The sequence below is a fragment of the Pseudoliparis swirei genome, chromosome 7, assembly GCF_029220125.1.
Source record: "Pseudoliparis swirei isolate HS2019 ecotype Mariana Trench chromosome 7, NWPU_hadal_v1, whole genome shotgun sequence".
NCBI classification, from domain to species: domain Eukaryota; kingdom Metazoa; phylum Chordata; class Actinopteri; order Perciformes; family Liparidae; genus Pseudoliparis; species Pseudoliparis swirei.
The window spans coordinates 13,505,384-13,523,813 of NC_079394.1; the positions used below are offsets into that span (position 1 = coordinate 13,505,384).

General features: G+C 47.4%; 3 protein-coding genes across 4 annotated transcripts; 2 read left to right on the plus strand and 1 right to left on the minus strand.

The window, feature by feature from the left end:
• Positions 1-551: 551 nt before the first annotated feature.
• Positions 552-3,136, plus strand: LOC130196057 (G-protein-signaling modulator 1-like). The gene is made up of 4 exons (XM_056417910.1): positions 552-705; positions 1,148-1,552; positions 1,986-2,183; positions 2,921-3,136. Exons 2-4 carry the CDS (start codon positions 1,211-1,213, stop codon positions 3,134-3,136), a joined length of 756 nt encoding a protein of 251 aa, XP_056273885.1. The 5' UTR covers positions 552-705; positions 1,148-1,210.
• A 3,255-nt stretch (positions 3,137-6,391) lies between these two features.
• Positions 6,392-15,403, plus strand: LOC130196776 (transcription termination factor 1-like). Of its 2 annotated transcripts, none has more exons than XM_056419123.1 (11): positions 6,392-6,683; positions 7,237-7,734; positions 11,364-11,485; positions 11,589-11,774; positions 12,448-12,526; positions 12,672-12,796; positions 12,859-13,054; positions 13,156-13,248; positions 13,549-13,614; positions 13,889-13,974; positions 14,835-15,403. In XM_056419123.1, the coding sequence occupies exons 2-11, from the start codon at positions 7,256-7,258 to the stop codon at positions 15,035-15,037; spliced, it is 1,635 nt and encodes a 544-aa protein (XP_056275098.1). In that variant the 5' UTR covers positions 6,392-6,683; positions 7,237-7,255; the 3' UTR covers positions 15,038-15,403. The 2 variants fall into 2 exon arrangements, with proteins under 2 accessions (XP_056275098.1, XP_056275099.1); XM_056419124.1 differs by having other exon boundaries at positions 12,672-12,721.
• Positions 15,404-16,268: 865 nt separating this feature from the next.
• On the minus strand, positions 16,269-18,231 carry endog (endonuclease G). Its single transcript, XM_056419159.1, has 6 exons — positions 18,039-18,231; positions 17,538-17,731; positions 17,295-17,436; positions 17,109-17,218; positions 16,959-17,040; positions 16,269-16,852 (listed from the first exon to the last, which is right to left on the minus strand). The coding sequence occupies exons 1-6, from the start codon at positions 18,219-18,221 to the stop codon at positions 16,655-16,657; spliced, it is 909 nt and encodes a 302-aa protein (XP_056275134.1). The 5' UTR covers positions 18,222-18,231; the 3' UTR covers positions 16,269-16,654.
• Positions 18,232-18,430: the final 199 nt, after the last annotated feature.

An 18,430-nucleotide genomic window follows, 5' to 3' on the forward strand; every position in this document is an offset into this window, starting at 1 on the left:
TTATAACTCAGGAACGTGTTACTATTGTTATCAATAATAAGTATATATTATTATTACTATGTTTATGTTATTACACATTTAGATTATTACAAACTTGGTGTGTTTATATATATATATATATATATATATGTGTGTGTCTTTTATTGAGTGTGTGTGAGTGATTTTGTGTGTGTTGGTACGAATGTGTGAGTGTGTCTCTGTGTATGGGTGTATGTGTGAGTGTGAGTGTGTGTGTGCTCTTGTGCATCTGTGTGAGTGTGTGTGTGTGTTTGTGTATATCTATGTGTGTGTGTATGTGTGTTTCGGTGTGTGTGCGCGTGTGCGTCTGTGTGTGAGTGTATGTGTGTGTGTTTGTGGGTGTGTGTGTGTGCTTTTGGATTGGACGAGGCAAGATTTGGAAGCCACTCTTTCGTCACTATGGCAACTATGATGTAAACCCAGAGGGGGAGTTTGCCCTCTCTCTTTCTCTTCCATTGTGTGTCTTTTTGTGTGAGTGTGTGTGTCTGTGTGTGTCTGTTTGTGTGTGTGACTGTGTGTGTTAAGGCTTCACCCAGCCGATGAAACTTCAGTCGTGTAGAAAAGAAGCGACAGTGAAGAAGTAAAACAGAAAAGAGAAAATAGTTTGGAAGAAAACAAAGTGGAAGAAGAAGAAGAAGAAGAAAAATAAGAAGAACTTCTGTGCTTCCTCTGGCCGCTAGGGGTCATGTGAGTCTTTTGTGTATATATTATATTTTAATGGGCCTGGAGGTTTGGATCTGATCTGCTGACATTACTTGAAGTTCATTTCATCTGCCGAGCAGCCCAGCATCCTGAAACATGTAGAACCGTGTGATGGAGGCGCAGGTCCTGAAGGTGGAGCCACTCCAACCCTCCACCACCTCAATCTGAACCTTTAAGTGGAAGTACTTGAAGACGTTCAATACTTGAAAACCTTTAGTACTTGAAGACGTTTAGTACTTGAAGACGTTTAGTACTTGAATCCGTTCAATACTTGAAGACGTTTAGTACTTGAAGACGTGGTCTTGCCGCTTTACTTCTTTCTTTTGACCTCAGTGGACATCAGGAGAGGTGTTGACAGGTGTTTGATCTGTAACTCCGCCTCGGTGGGTCTGCGTCTCACTTCCTGCTCTTCTCTTTTTCTGACCAGGTTTAGCTCCTCCGACTGATGACAGCAGTGATTTAGTCCCGCCCACAGCTCTGCAGCTCCATCATGGCTGACAAAAAGCTCTCAGGTTTAGCTCCTCCCTCCCTGTCTTCACCATATCATCAGAATGGGAGAATCCGGGGGAAGGCCCCTAAATGCTCACCACCCGCCCACCAGACCAGACCAGGACTCCAGAGTCCCTGCCACACCGGTATGGTTCCTGTGCTTCCTTTGGCACAGAGCACCAGAACCTCAGCCTCCACCTCCCCTCTCAGGACCCTGAGAGGTCTAATGACTCCTGTACCAAGTCCTGGTCCTGAAGGTAGCCACAGCTCCTCCAGGCCCCGAGGTCAGAGCCTAGGCTCTTCTCTGAGCTCCAGGACAAGAGCCATGACTTCCCAAAGCAAGGTAATGTAAATGTGCCAGCATGTCCATCTTAGACCCTCAACTCAGAGTTTTTAGCAAGAAAATTAAAGAAAGCTCAGGAAGAACAATAGTACACATTTACAAAATAGACCAACATATTATAATTACAGTTTATACACTTAGTATAACCAAATATGAATAGTTTGTAAAAATGGATTTGAGATAATGTTGAGCCTCTTTGGGTGGAAGACGTCATCCAGATAGGACCTGATCCAGAGTGATGCATGCTGGGTAAGGGCTCTTCAAAGTGTAATCTTTAGTTTCATCTCATGCATCATGTGAAGCCCAGTAATTCTTGAATCTTTTGATTGTTTTGTCAACACAGTTGTTCATCACCTGCCCTGTGAATTCATCGTCGATGAGAACATGAATCCCGTTTAATAACTCATTGCAGGTCCCTGTGTTGTTGCTGTAGTGTCGGAGCAGCCATCCGGAGGATCCAGAGGCCTTGTTGAACCTGATACTGGAGTTTCAGGGTCAGAGACTGGAGGACCAGAGAGCAAGCCTGAGCCTTTTGCCTGACCAAGGACCAGCTGTTCCCTGTGGAGCCTGCAGCCCCGAGCAGCACAATTGGCCCAGTCTGGACTTTTACTACAGGCTCATAGACTACCAGGTACCAGCATGTTGTGTGGACGTAGTCTGGATGAGCAGTGTATCTTAGGGAATAAAGGGTCCTTACACACATTCATGTTTGTCTTTTCTTTATCAGACTAAAGATTCAGGGATTGAAGCGAAGTGAAATATTGTACACGTAGGAGCAGGGTAGAGGAATATGTAAGACAGAGTACAGGTAGGGACAGGGTAGAGGAATATGTAAGACAGGGTAGAGGTAGGAATAGGGTAGAGCAGGGGTCCCCAAACTTTTTCCTGTGAGGGCCACATAACTTTTCCCTTCTCTGATGGGGGCCGGGGTCAGTTTGTAACAGAAAAAGTGTGACGATCGCAGGGGTGCCTAAATGTAAACATGTATTGTTTTCCAGAAAGCCACACATAACCAAATATTAATAACCCTTTCCGGGATCTCACCTTATCTTTTTGCCATTATTCCGTTCTATTTGACAGAGGCTAGTCTAGGATTTGCGTGGCCAGACTAAAAAAACAATAAAATAAAATAAATTAATAAAAATAAATAAAATCAGAATGCGTCTCTGATATTGTTCAGGGGGCCGGGCCAAATGTGGAGGCGGGCCGTAGTTTGGGGGCCACTGGGGTAGAGGAATGTGTGAGACAGAAGGGGAGCAGTGTGAAGGCAGTCTGCAAACAACCGTAAAGATTCAGGGCAATTCACTGGCTTGTCTTCCCATGAATGTCTTCCTCCCCATCTTCCTGTCTCACTGTGTCTGTGTCCAGTCAAACAGAATGGAGGACCAGCGGTGCTCCATTCCTGATCTGGATGATGTGATTGGTTCAGTTCCTGAAGGTCAGCAGGATTTCTTCGGTTTGATTCAGAGAGTTCAGTCCAGGAGAATGGACGAGCAGAGAGCCTCGCTGCCGTCGACACACTCCGAGGACGACCACGACGCACACACAGCTGGCCGCAACCTCCATTCTCATCATCAGAGATAAGAAGTCTCACCAAAGCTCCACTTAGCTTCTGGTGCTCTGAACGACTACAAGTACGGTTCCTAATTGTCCGACTGTGGGCCTGAACAGGGATCTTGTCTTCAGGACATTTGTGTGAATGATTTTGGCTGCAGGATTCAGAATAAAGTCAGAATCCTGACTGATGATGTGGAAACCATGCAGACTCCAAAGTGATTGCAGTCAACGCACCCTGAAGGGCTGACCTGAGACCAGCGCTTTGGGCTCCGTTGGGTCTCTCAGTAGTTGCTGGTTGAGTTTGTTGTTAACGCTATGGATGAAAGTTTTTCTGACTTTTATTTACCTCATGAGTGCACGGTTCACATCATGACACATTATCCTCAGCAGAAAAAGAAGACTAATATGGATGTCACAAAACACAGAATTTAAGATATTTTAATCATCTTTACTCATGTTTTAAGGAAATACATTGAACTTGTTTGTTCAACGACGCACACGATGGGCCTCATGCTGGACGAGGTTCCTTCTTACATAGAAGTACATAGAAGTTTAAAGAATTTGTGTAATTCAACAATTTTCTCTTATTAGGCACTTTTTGTTGCGTCGGTCTTCACAGGGGGAAATCCTTCCAGAGATCACCTGGACCTTAACCAAGGCCAGACCTGAGTTCGGTCCTGGGCCACTGTTTTCTAACCCCAACCTGGACCTGAAACAAGGCCGACAGACCTGATTAGGTCCTGGGCCCGTTCTCTAACCCTAACCCTTCTTTCCTGTCATGTAAATTAATCCAAGTTTAAGTTTTTAAACTGTCAAACAGTCAAAATCTGAAATGTATTGTAGCATGTTATGGATTTTTTAAATCTATTCATCAAACATCAGATTCCGTTTTCATATTATTTTGACCAACCGATGACCAGATGGAGAATGTAGACACTGCTGTAAAAAGTACTTTAATTTACTGATCCACATCCTGGCTCCTGTCCTCTCAGAGTCTTTTATTAATATGCTCCCAGGATGCCCCTTTTAACCCCCAAAACATCTCTGCTCCCTTTACTATTATTTTAATGTTCTCAGTTTTGTGTTTGACTTGGTGGGTAAAAATGATCACACATAAACAGAATCAACTTCTCCACTGTCAGCGTTGTTTCAGTTTCCTCGGACAAACCTGCGTCTGCTCTCGACTCTTGGTTTGGCGTCTCATTGGTTTCCCTTCTGTCCTCGTACTCTCTTCACAGCCTCGGAATAGCTTATGTTGTTTCCTGTTTTAACCTACTGGATCTGCACAGCTCTCTTCCTGACTTCACACCCATCACATGTCCCCATGTGTTGCACCTCCACAAATACAACATGTATCCTGCACATCATCCTTACAGTCCTCACCTCTGTGATCCTCTCGACACTTGGGGCACCTCTGTGTTCCTTTACAGACGGCTGCTATATGCCCATCCCTCGGGCATAGTAGCACAGTGGGGGAGGGGTGTAAGGCCTCACCTGGAAAATCATACATCCTACCTTAACTCTCTACCTGACTCCCCTTCATACTTCCCTCTCTTCACCTGTTATGTCCCATTTTGTGTCCTCCTTTCCCACTAGAGACTTCAGTCCAGCCAGTGGCGTTTCTACATTAGGGGCAGGTGGAGCACGCCCCCACCAGATCCACCAGATGACGCTGTTGTGCAGAAAGCTCAAAACATTCATAGGCTACTTTGCGGCAAAAATATATATATTATTTATTTATTTGTAATGCAAAGTAGCGTGAATATGTGTGTGAATAAACTTGACTCACAAGCATTATAGTCTTGTTTTGGAGTAATTTGATTTGTGTGTTTTTCTGTCTGTGTGCTTGCTCTGTTAAATGCTGTCATGTGTCCGCTGTCCCTCCCTTTCCGGTGGGGCTACGGCCCACGCTGCCCTACCGTTACCATGGAAACGCCAATGAGCGTGAACCACAAAGGCCAAATTAACATTGAGCGGAGTGGCACTTTCAAATCTGCCCCATGAAATCTAGACTGGAATAATGCGAAAACCGCAAGACCTGTAGCCTATCCCGTGACGAAGAAAAAATATATACAGTCAGATCAATGCCAGCTACGGGTTAGTTAGCTATCGCTAGATTTCGACACCTTTGGAAGAGTTTTTAAAGTAATATAAATAACGTGATAACATAATGACTGCTGGTTTTTAACAGCAAAGTCATCAAGAGGTTTGCTCAAGCAAACAACCGCCGCGCCAACTTCCTTTTTAAGTGATCAGCATTGGTGAGCACAAACTTTTTTTTGGAGCTGAAGGACATCGTCTTTTTTTTTACAAAGTTTTGTTTCATAAATTATGCAAGTTATTTAAGCTATGTGTCAGTGTAATCTTTTTACTTTGTTGCAATCATTTTTACTTTAACGCTGTATTATAGTAAGTACTATGTTGGCACTAAGATTCTTTGGAATGAAGAGTGGGTTAAAAATATAATGCAATATTATTAGCTTCACAGGGTCGCTACATTATTATTATAGGCAACATCTTTGTGTTGTGCTGAGCGCTTAAGCATGTGAAATGTATTTGAAATTGAATTTCTGCTCCTTGCTGACACTCAAAATGCAGCCCATAGTATAGCTGACTGGTCTATATAGGTCTACTGTTATAATAATCAGCTACCCCTATTTTGTTGACGGTGACATACAAAATTGCCCCACCAGAAATATCAGGCTAAAATCGCCACTGAGTCCAGCCATCAGTTTCCCCATTATCCTCCCCCTCCATTTCCTGATTTGTCACCCTAACTCAGTCACAAACAAATTTATGCCAACCGCCTAATCTAAAAACTGCTTGGTGTCTCACGAAACCGCCAGAAACTTTACTGCCGCACTCCACCGCGTGTCACACCGGAACTGGAACTCCTCCTTTCTCCTTCTCCCCCTACCCGCCCAGATTGACGGCGTTTCTCAATTCAAAGTACACGAGTACAGACTTGTGTTCTTTTGAAGTCTGGTCTTGGGAGTCCAGACTCCGGAGGACGGGAGGACGGTCTTTCTGCGATTGGAACAGCAGCTGACTTGATGACGTCACCAAATCAGCTGTTCTTGCTCCTGAGTTTACTCTAATTATTCACTGTAAATTATTGTTTATAGTCAAATAAACAAAACATCCTAAAATTACATTCCGTGACTCAACAACAGTCTTATTTATAAAAAGTCAACTGTCAGTAGTTTATTTTCTCCTCCGCTACTATTTCCGGTTGCTGGTGAAATGCATTCTAGGATATATGCTGGCCAGAGTACGCACAAGTCTCCTCTGATGCATCCTCCGGAAAGTGGGAGGATCAAGTCACATCCGGGCATTTTGACCGTGCTTTGCGAGAAGCGGACTTTGAATTGGAACATGTACTCGGGCTGCGACTGATGACGTTTCACGAGTCACGAGGACACAAGTAGAGGAAAGTACGCACAAGTACGCATATTGAGAAACGCCGTGAGACCTCTTCACCACGCGCTATCTAAAGACGTGCTGCGCATGCGCTAATCGGAAACCAGAAGTAAACAAGCCGTTTCCCGGTGCAGCTGCAGAGGAGTTTGAGGCGGTGAGTGATTCAGATTATAAACTTCAGACCGGTTGTCTCTGTAAATCCCGGTCTAATCCTGGTTCCGGATCTGGTCCCGGTGTTACGGTTCAACAGGCGGCCGTGTTAACTAGCGACGTTCGGCCGTGTGTGGTCATAGTTAAGTTAGCCGTTGAGAATAGCTAGAGAGCACGTAGCTGTCCTCGTGGATGCCCGATCGTTTAATTCTAGAAGCTTAACCTTCTCATAGTCTCCGGTCTCAACATACCAAACTAGAGTTAGTGTCTGGGACCGTACCACTAGTTAGTGGGGACCTTACCGCTAATAAGTTGGGACCCTACCTCTAGTTAGTGGGGACCCTACCTGTAGTTACTGGGGACCTTACCACTAGTTACTGGGGACCTTATCAATAGTTAGTGGGCCCGTACCAATAGTTAATGGGGGCCTTACCTCTAGTTAGTGGGGGCCTTACCACTATTATGTATGCATCAATGAGACATGAAGTCTAACAGAAGCAGAGATAAATACTCCATTACCCAGAAACCTTAGCTTCATTGTGCTTGTTGTCTTACAGTTTCAAACCGTCTCCTGCCATGAATCCTTCCTCCCACCAGAAGAAGAAGAGAAGGTCAGAAGTAGAGAAATGTCCTTTACCTGTGGACATGGATGCACCTGAGAGAGTCAAGAAGAAAAAGAAGGTCCAGAGGGAGGATGCGGTCAGTGCTCTTCTCTCTGATGCTGATGGAGCTACAGGAAGCCAGAAGAAGAACATGAAGAAAAGAAAGGAGCAGCAGCAAGTGGTCACTGTAGAAACCAGTGAGATGGAAAAGAAGAAGAAAAAAGACAAGAACGGGCTGATTGAGGAAGGCGTATCCACGGTAACAACAGACCATAACCACACAGGAACCAACAAAAGTGGAATGAAGAAGAAGAAGAAAGGTGGGAGTGTGGTAGAAGGGTTGTCACAGGAAGGAGAGAAGAAGAGGAAGAGGAAACGGGAGAGCGGAGGAGAGATGGAGACGACAGGAGAAGGAAAGAAGAGGAAACGAAAAGCATCTGTAGAAGAAGTGCAGTGAGTTCACGTTGTTGTTGTTATTGTATTTAAACATGTTGAGCAACACCGTAGATATCACTACAGACAGTCGTAACCGTAGTAACGTAGCATAGTCTAAGCCGAACGATCACCAGGAAACTAGAAACATTATAGCTTCTTATACGTGACATGGCAACATGGGTTAATATTCATATAACTGACTCTTATATGAATGTTGTACCCATGTTGTTCCTGATGGCGCCGCGGACGGCCGCCTCGGTGTGTTGGTGCGCGATGTTTTTTGTTGTTTTCGTTTTAAATACTGTTTTCTGCTGTGATTCCCAGAGCTCTTTCACCAGAGAAGAGCTCATGAACATCAGGGGAACAACTCCAGCGGATTTATTTCCAACGTTTTTAACTTCTGTGGAGTTACTGGACATTTTGTAAAGGTGTGCTCACCTTCGCCCACGTGTGGAAACACGCGGAGAGGGAAACGTTCGAGGCGCGCCACGGAAACGGGATCTCGTACAGCGCTGCCGGGCATATTTCTCCAACGTCCGCTCACTGTGCAACAAACTGGACGAACTCCAGCTGCTGGTGGGGAGAGACAGAGACTTCTCCTCATCCTCCGCCCTGTGTTTCACGGAATCATGGCTTAGTGGCTCGATACCAGACTCTGCGCTCCAGCTCGCTGGCTTCCAGCTGTTCCGAGCGGACCGGGACACGGAGCTCTCCGGAAAAGCAAAGGGTGGAGGAATCTGCTTTTACCTCAACAACGGCTGGTGCAACGACGTAACGGTGATTCTACAGCACTGTTCGCCGGACCTGGAATCTTTTATCATTCACTGCAAACCCTTCTACTCCCCACGTGAGTTCGCTTCATTCATCCTGGCCGGAGTTTACATGCAGGGGAACGTGCACGAGGCACAGCGGACCCTCGCGAACAGATACGGTGTGTGGAGCGGACCTTCCCGGACTCTTTAGTTATTGTACTGGGATTTTAACAAAGGAAACCTCAGCCACGAACTCCCTAAATATAGACAGTTAATAAAATGCCCTACTAGAGAGAAGAGCATTCTGGACCACTGCTACACAACAATCAGCAGGGCCTATCACGCCGTCCTCGAGCTGCACTGGGAAACTCTGACCACGCCATGGTTCATCTGATTCCTCATACAGGCAGAGACTAAAGCTCTGCAAACCTGTGGTGAGGAAGTTCAAGAAGTGGACCAGTGAGGCTCTGGAGGATCTACGGGCGTGCTTGGACTGTACTGACTGGGATGTCTTCAGGACTGCTACCAACAGCCTGGATGAGTACACAGAGGCTGTAACTTCCTACATCAGCTTCTGTGAGGACAGCTGTATTCCATCCAGCTCCAGGGTGAGTTATAACAACGACAAACCCTGGTTCACAGCGGAGCTCAGGAAGCTAAGACTGCAGAAGGACCAGGCATTCAGGAGTGGGGACAAGGACCTGTACACAGAGTCCAAATACAGGTTTAGCAAGGCGGTGAGAGATGCTAAACGACTGTACTCTGAGAAACTGCAACAGCAGCTCTCAGCAAACGACTCTGCTTCTGTCTGGAGAGGGCTCAGGCAGATCACCAACTACAAGCCCAAATCACCCCACTCCATGAACAATGTGCTTCTGGCAGACGAGCTAAATGAGTTCTACTGCCGCTTTGAAAGACAATGGAGCAGTCCTGAGACAATCCCCACAGCCCCACCAACAAGCCACAGACCATCAGCCCACCCTCCCCAGCCCATCAGGGGCTCACACCTCTGGAGCACCCTCCATCAACTCAGCGACGACCTCGTCATCCTGGAGAGAGCTCAACAGGCTGTTTAAAAGCAGAACCCCGCAAAGCAGCGGGCCCGGACTCCGCCCCTCCACCCTGAAGCACTGTGCTGACCAGCTGTCTCCGGTGTTCACCGACATCTTCAACACCTCCCTGGAGACATGCCACGTTCCAGCCTGCTTCAAGGCCTCCACCATCATCCCGTCCCCAAAAAACCCAAGATCACAGGACTCAATGACTACAGGCCCGTCGCCCTGACCTCTGTGGTCATGAAGTCCTTTGAATGCTTGGTCCTGTCACACCTCAAGACCATCACCGACCCACTCCTGGACCCCCTGCAGTTCGCCTACAGAGCCAACAGGTCTGCAGACGATGCAGTCAACATGGCCCTTCACTACATCCTCCAGCATCTGGACTCCCGAGGAACCTACGCCAGGATCCTGTTTGTGGACTTCAGCTCTGCCTTCAATTCCATCATCCCGTCCCTGCTGCAGGACAAGCTCTCCCAGCTGCACGTGCCCGACTCCACCTGCAGGTGGATCACAGACTTCCTGACCGACAGGAAGCAGCACGTGAGGCTGGGGAAACACGCCTCAGGCTCCCGGACCACCAGCACGGGTTCCCCCCAAGGCTGTGTTCTTTCCCCTCTGCTGTTCTCCCTGTACACCAACAGCTGCACCTCCAGTCACCAGTCCGTCAAGCTCCTAAAGTTCGCGGATGACACCACCCTCATTGGACTCATCTCTGGTGGGGACGAGACCGCCTACAGGTGGGAGACTGACCACCTGGTGACCTGGTGCAGCCAGAACAACCTGGAGCTCAACGCCTGAAGACAGTGGAGATGGTTGTGGATTTCAGGAGGAATGCAGCCCCACCCGCCCTCTCATCCTGTGTGACTCCCCGACGCTGTGGAGTCCTACCGCTTCCTGGGCTCCATCATCTCCCAGGACCTCAAGTGGGAGCTGAACATCCGCTCCATCACCAAGAAGGCCCAGCAGAGGATGTTCTTCCTGAGGCAGCTGAGGAAATTCAACCTGCCAGGGAGAATGATGGTACAGTTCTACACGGCCATCGTTGAGTCCATCATCTGCTCCTCCATCACCGTCTGGCACCCTGCAGCCACAGCCAAAGACAAGCGCAGGCTGCAGAGCATCATCCGCCCGGCCGAGAGGGTTATCGGTTGCAATCTGCCTTCCTCCAGGTCCTGTTCACTTCCAGGTCACTGAAGCGGGCCAGAAAGATTGTCGCTGACCCTCCCACCCTGGACACTCCTGTTCGAGTCCCTCCTCTGGGAGGAGGCTGCGTCCATCAGGACAAAGACCACCCGCCACACCAAAAGTTTTTTCCCGTCGGCAGTCGGGCTCATCAATGGAACCCGGACTGACTGACTGTCACCCCCAGGACTACCACCTCTTCTTCCTCCTTCTTCCCGCTCCTTCCTCTTCCTCCTCCTCACTCCTCCTCCTTCTTCTTCCCTCCTCCACACACGTCACTTTAACATGCACTTTAACTAAAACACACCACTTGAAGCACACACCCAAACACTTCACATTATTTGTTGTCTTTCTGTCGTGTTGATTGTTGTTTGTTTGTCATGTCCAAATGTTGCACCTTCCACCAAAAAAAAATCCTCGTTTGTTTGTGAAAACATTCCTGGCAATAAAACTGTTTCTGATTCTGATTCTGATGTTGTATGACTGTCAGTCATACAACATGGGTACAACATTCATATCCCAAGCCAATCATGTGTTGATTGCCTAAAATATTGTTCTTGTCCAATCGGAGCGCAGTGTTCTTCTAGTCTAATCAGAGGGCAGTATTTCTCATCCAATCAGAGTCCTGATAAAGCGTGTACTGTCTATGTTTCAGGAGTTTTCCGAAGCTGAAGGAGCTGATGGAGTTCATTCCAGACATCAAGAACAAATCAGTCGTGCAGATCAACACCCTGCTGAGATACGACCTGCATCGCTTCAAGTACTTCAAACAGCAAGGTACTAGTACTGTAGGCCACACGGAACTAGTCCAGTAGACCACAAGGTACTAGTACTGTCGACCTCAAGGTACGAGTACTTCTGGCCTGCTCTGTCCCTCCAGGTGTGGCTCTGCGTACAGGACGCTGCACTCAGCAGGAGAACCAGCAGATCAGGGACAACGTGTCTAACTTCTTGGCTCTGACGGGCATCGGCTCGGCCACCGAGCTGCTGTTTCCCAAGAGGTGCAAAGACAAGATGGCGGAGATCAAGAGGCTGAAAGTACAATATCGCTTCATGGAGAGGATTGGTATGTAAACAAACGCACACCGTTTCACCCTGTAGTACTGTAGTCTGTGTGGTACTGTAGTCTGTGTAGTACTGTAGTCTGTGTGGTACTGTAGTCTGCGTAGTACTGTAGTCTGTGTAGTACTGTAGTCTGTGTAGTACTGTAGTCTGGTACTGTAGTCTGCATAGTACTGTAGTCTGTGTGGTACTGTAGTCTGGTACTGTAGTCTGTGTACTGTAGTCTGCTGGTAGTAGTACTTTAGTCTGTGTGGTACTGTAGTCTGTGTGGTACTGTAGTCTGTGTGGTACTGTAGTCTGTGTGGTACTGTAGTCTGCGTGGTACTGTAGTCTGTGGTACTGTAGTCTGCGTGGTACTGTAGTCTGTGTAGTATTGTAGTCTGCGTAGTACTGTAGTCTGTGTGGTACTGTAGTCTGTGGTACTGTAGTCTGCGTGGTACTGTAGTCTGTGGTACTGTAGTCTGCGCGGTACTGTAGTCTGCGTGGTACTGTAGTCTGTGTAGTACTGTAGTCTGTGTAGTACTGTAGTCTGTGTGGTACTGTAGTCTGTGGTACTGTAGTCTGCGCGGTACTGTAGTCTGTGGTACTGGATCGGTTATAAACACATTATGATGGTTTTAATATGAACGCTATAACTCCTTTATTGAACTTTCTGTGTCTGTCTGCCTGTCCTCCAGCTGAGGGGATCCCTCGTACATGTCAAACGGTTTACGGGAGAGCCAAGAAGATGTTTGACGAAAGGAACTACATGGGAAGGTCAGAGGTCAACCTGAGCTTGTTCTGTGTGTTCATGTTCTACCTGAGCTTGTTCTGTGTGTTCATGTTCTACCTGAGCTGGTTCTGTGTGTTCATGTTCTGCCTGTGTAGAAGACGTTCTGCTGTGGGTTCTGTGTCCTCTTAGGTTCTCAAAGGAGGAGCTGTGTTCCCTCGAGAAGCTCCAAAGCCTCTACGGTAACGACTGGAAGAGGATCGCTAAGAAGATGAACCGCAGCACGATGGCCCTCCAGAAGCGCTTCGCCCACATCGGTGTGTGTGTGTGTGTGTCTGACTGTGTGTCTGACTGTGTGTCTGACTGTGTGTGTCTCCAGCTCCAGGTCATGGTCCCTGGAGTCCAGATGAGAAGTCTAGATTGAAAAAGGCTCTAAAGGATCACCTGGAGGTTCTGGTCCATCATAACTCTGACGGTCCTAGTCTGAGCCAGGACCAGCTGAGTACCAACCTGCCCTGGAAGAAGATCGGCCAGAGCGTCGGGACCCGATCCTGGACCCAGTGTCGGATCAAGTGGTCAGTACACCTGCTGGTACTGTGGCTCACATGAAACAGATATGACCCCAGGGTTCCAGCTCCGGGTCTTCAGGTCTTGATGATGTCTGTTTGTGTTCCAGGTTCTCCATCCTGAAGGTCAAACTGACTTCAGGGGTCAGCACCTTCAGTAGAGGACCTGAAGGACTTGAATCTAAAATCCAGCTCATCCACTCGTAAGACCACATAACACACAAGTCCTTTCAAAGTAAAGTTCCCTATTCCCGTGTTTTTATTTTTAAAGGCTAAGCTAACAGGGTTTAAAGAAAAAATTCTATCATGTTTTAATGTTATCATTTAAAACGTACACATCCCATAATACCACAATGAGGGTCAGAGGGGGACCCGGGCTCTGGTCATGAGGGTCAGAGGGGGACCCGGCATATTAAGGGATTTCTGAGTGTACATGTATAAAATATATTCAGATTCTTGCTGTTCCCAGTGTGACTCAAACAACAACATGAACTGTGTTTCAGGCTCTACAACATGCGTGTGGAGGACGTAGCCGATATCGACTGGGACGAGGTCGCGCAGACTATTGGGTGAGGTCAAAGGTCAAACTCCCATATCAGATCAAGAGATAAGAGAGTAAACAGGTGTTTTACAGGAAGTAAACAGGAAGTAAACCTTTTAATACCTTCATCAGAACCTGGACAGGTGAAACTCACCAGCCAAAGATGGGGCTGATCAAAGTATTATTGATATGTCTGTATTGAATATTGTATACAGCTCTGAGCAGTAGTATTACAGCATTACTTCAGTAGTACTTGTGTTTATGTGTATTACTGTTGTACTGAGTGTGTTCTTATGTTTCAGGAACGTGTCGAATACGTGTGTTCAGAAAACTTTCCACAGAATGAAAGTCTCCAGAGTTCCTCACTGGACCGGTTTATCCTACGGAGGTCAGTACTGCAACACTATCAGTCAGTACTGCGACACTGTCAGTCAGTACTGCGACACTGTCGGTCAGTACTGCGACACTGTCAGTCAGTACTGCGACACTGTCAGTCAGTACTGCGACACTATCAGTCAGTACTGCGACACTGTCAGTCAGTACTGCGACACTGTCAGTCAGTACTGCGACACTGTCAGTCAGTACTGCGACACTATCGGTCAGTACTGCGACACTATCGGTCAGTACTGCGACACTGTCGGTCAGTACTGCGACACTGTCGGTCAGTACTGCGACACTATCGGTCAGTACTGCGACACTATCGGTCAGTACTGCGACACTGTCGGTCAGTACTGCGACACTGTCAGTCAGTACTGCGACACTATCAGTCAGTACTGCGACACTATCAGTCAGTACTGCGACACTCAGTCAGTACTGCGACACTATCAGTCAGTACTGCGACACTGTCAGTCAGTACTGCAACACTATCAGTCAGTACTGCGACACTATCAGTCAGTACTGCGACACTCAGTCAGTACTGCGACACTGTCAGTCAGTACTGCGACACTATCAGTCAGTACTGCGACACGATCAGTCAGTACTGTGACACTCAGTCAGTACTGCGACACTATCAGTCAGTACTGCGACACTATCAGTCAGTACTGTGACACGATCAGTCAGTACTGTGACACGATCAGTCAGTACTGCGACACTATCAGTCAGTACTGTGACACTATCAGTCAGTACTGCGACACTATCAGTCAGTACTGCAATACTTTAAAGACGAGCAGAGCTTTTGTTGACAAACGCTTGACTATGTTGATAAAGATGTCCACACTGATGTAAACTGTGATGTCACATCCTGTTCAGAGATCATCGACTTCCTGCAGCTGAAAGTGGCTCCGACCCTGAAGAAGAAGCTGAACCGGCTAAAGCGGGAGAGTAGGCGGGAGGAGGCGCAGGGGGGGAGGACCTTCACACTGTCAGACGTCTTCGCCACACACGACGAAGACGACGACTACATGGAGCTGGACAACAGTCAGCTGACCACCGGCCAATCAGGACACGGATAGATCCAAACAAAGGAGTGTGATTGGCTGTCACCTCAGTGGACGCACTTCCTGTCAGTGGGACTAAAGCAGGTTTAATCCTGACGGATATTAAGTGACATCCCAGTGCGTCCTCGGTGGAGCTGTACGTGAACATGTGTCGAACATCTGGACCACCACAAGGACCCACAGAGACAGGAAGTGGATACATACTGTGGCTTTTATTTTGAAGGTCCTAATGGTTGTCTTTAATGTTCGAATGAAAGATTGTTGGACATATTGTGGTTTATCTTTATTCCATGTAGAGCTTAAATAATCAAATATCATCGAGCACACAAACGGTGAGACATCCGATCTTAAAATAGATAAACAAGAGCATCAGAGGTTCAACTGCTGTCTCCTGGTTTTCTTTGAGCTTTTATTTTGTAGGTTTGTGGATGTTTGTGAAGACGAGTCAACATCCACCTGGAGTCTCCAGCTGCTGTCCTATAACGTCTTATCATCAGCTTTGGCTCCGCCTCTTCAGACAGGTGGTCAGATGCTGGACTGAAGAGTTCCTTCTCTCTGGTCCCATGTGGTCTGGGAGCTCCTCCTGGTCCCTCGAGGCCTCCTGCTCTCTGCTCATCAAGGAAGGGAACACACGTCTTGACTTCCTGCTGCTGGTGGTCCAGGGGCCAGGTGTGAGGGACCCGGTCCACATGGAGCTGGAGGACCAGGTCACGTTACAAAGAATATGGAAGAAAATCAGAAACAAAGTGAAGACAAATCTAAGTTGGACATAATAGTTCTGAGGTCTACGTGAACTGAACTAGTGAAGGCTCTGGAACCAGAGACACTGCTGGTCCAGCTCCTCCATCGTACCCTCACTGGTGAACAAGACCCCAGATACCGGACTCCTTCGCTTGGGGCTCTGTCCCCACCTGGAGGATCAGAGCGCCATGGCCTCAGACCTGGAGGGGTGGACTCTCACCCTGCCGCCAGCTGCTACTACAGGCCCAGAGAGCGGAGCGCCGCTGCTCCATCGTGATCAAACATCGACTTAGATCTGCACTAATATATTCTGTAAATATTAGACATTATTTCTAGTTTAGAGAATTATATTATTAAACAGTCCCTGATATACTTTAATGTGTTAATCACTTCAAGGTTATTCTTATTTTAGCTTTAATAATTGAGTATTGTTACTCAAGACCTTCAGGCAGATGAGGATGAACATTGAGACACGGATAGAAAAAGATAAGACAAAGATATGTAATGGATGTTTGCATTAATATATTTACAGACATTAAAGACCGAGTAAGTTTTAGATATTAAATATTTAACATGTTTATTAATAATCTTTAATCATAAAATATTTCTCTACAAACATTCAGATTGATACAGACAGGTGATCACATGACGAGTCCATGTGCAGTGCATTGTGGGTAATTCACCTGGAGGTGACAGGCTGCTGGTCCTCTTCATGAGTCCATGTGCAGTGCATTGTGGGTAGTTCACCTTGCTGTGATGGCCTGCAGGCTGCTCGTCCTCTTCATGATGAGTCCATGTGCAGTGCATTGTGGGTAGTTCACCTTGCTGTGATGGCCTGCAGGCTGCTCGTCCTCTTCATGATGAGTCCATGTGCAGTGCATTGTGGGTAGTTCACCTTGCTGTGATGGCCTGCAGGCTGCTCGTCCTCTTCATGATGTTTGGGACAAACTGGAGTCCTGAGGCTCTCTCAATGGTTTCTATGGGAACCAGGAAGTGGTCCAGAGGAACCTTCTCATCGATTGGCTCGTTGGGTAAAACATACGAGCGAAGCTCCACCCCCCTGCCGTCGACCTGCTCCAGGATCAGCACCTGAGGTGGACAAGGAGAACACATCAGCTGGTTGTCTTCATTGCCATCACCAGCCTCCTCCTCATCTTCCTCCTGCTCCTACTCTTTCTCCTCTTCCTCCTCTCACCTTGAAGAAGTGTGTTGGCACGGCGACGTGGTTCTGTCCTAGAACCTGATACCTGACGTAGAGTTTCCCATCAGCCTCCTGCCTGAAACACACACCTGGTGATGTTGTCCTGTAGCGCTTCCCACACCACAGAAGGAGAAGACGCATTACCTGGGCAGGTAGAGCGGGCCGGTGCAGACGTAGACGTTGAGGTAACGTTTGGTGAGGGAGCGACTCAGCTGCTCCAGATGGTTCCAAGTGTTCCGGTTCAGGTGAGGGTTCTGGAGTGATGACATCATCGTGTGTGTGTGTGTGTGTGCGGTGTGTGTGTGTGTGTGTGTGTGTGCGTGTGCCTACCTGTGGTGCCACGTTGCTCAAGTAGAAGGTGTCTTCCATTGCTTTCTGACTCCACTTGTGATTGGCTGCAGCTGCCAGGTGACCTCTGTCGAAGCCACTTCCCCTGAAGTCTGCATTGGTTGACCTGTGAAACACGTGCACACTGGGGGGGGGGGTGTCTCATTACTCCTGTCTCAAGGGTCATCCTCTGAAGTCTCATTACTTCCGGTCTGACAGTGAGAGGGACTCCACTTCCTGTCTCACCTGTCATCCTCTTTGAAGTTGCAGTACTTCCTGTCTGATGGGCCATTCAGGGAGGCAGGGTTTAGCCTCTCTATTACCCAGGATGCAGTGCGTGTGCGTGGGTCGTACGAGGTGACGTAGGACTCTCTGGTTTTGATATTGGCCAGTGAGGGGAAGCCGTACTTCATCACTGCTCCTGACCCACCTGGACTCACCTGGAAGAGAGACAACGTTCATTTCATAGGTTGTGTATCAAAAAGTACTACTGCCTCATTTAAAGAAACAATACAGTCACATTTAAAGAAACAATGTAACAATATGGTCTTATTCAAAGAAACAATGTAACAATACGGTCTCATTCAAAGAAACAATGTAACAACACTGTCTCATTTGAAGAAACAATACGGTCTCAGTTCTATTCTGTGATTTCAAATACATGAATGTATTTCTTTTCAGTAAGTAATTTGCCTTATTTGATTAATTATAACTAAACAAAATGATCATTCACACGCACACACACACCGTCAGCTCGGAGGCCTGGACTCTTGGGACCGGGACCACCGGGACTCTGTTCAGCAGACCCGACAGAGTACCGGGTGTCTCCTCCTCCTCTGCCCGGCCTCTGACGCTCAGCAGGCGGCTCACTGAGGCTCCGATGCCCGCTCCGAACAACAAGGTCGCGCCGGTCCGGAGCCAGCGCGTCATACTGTCTGCGGTTCCGCTCTCCAGTGACGCGCTCTGATGATGTCGACGAGGTTGAGGGAAACTACTTCCGGTTTACAAAAACACCTTTCCTTTACTTTTTTATGAAATATTGTATTAATTGAGACATGAATTCCTGTTATTTACGATATCAATAGTAATAAAAGAATAAAAACAATACTGAATGTAAATTTAAAAAATATTTAATTATT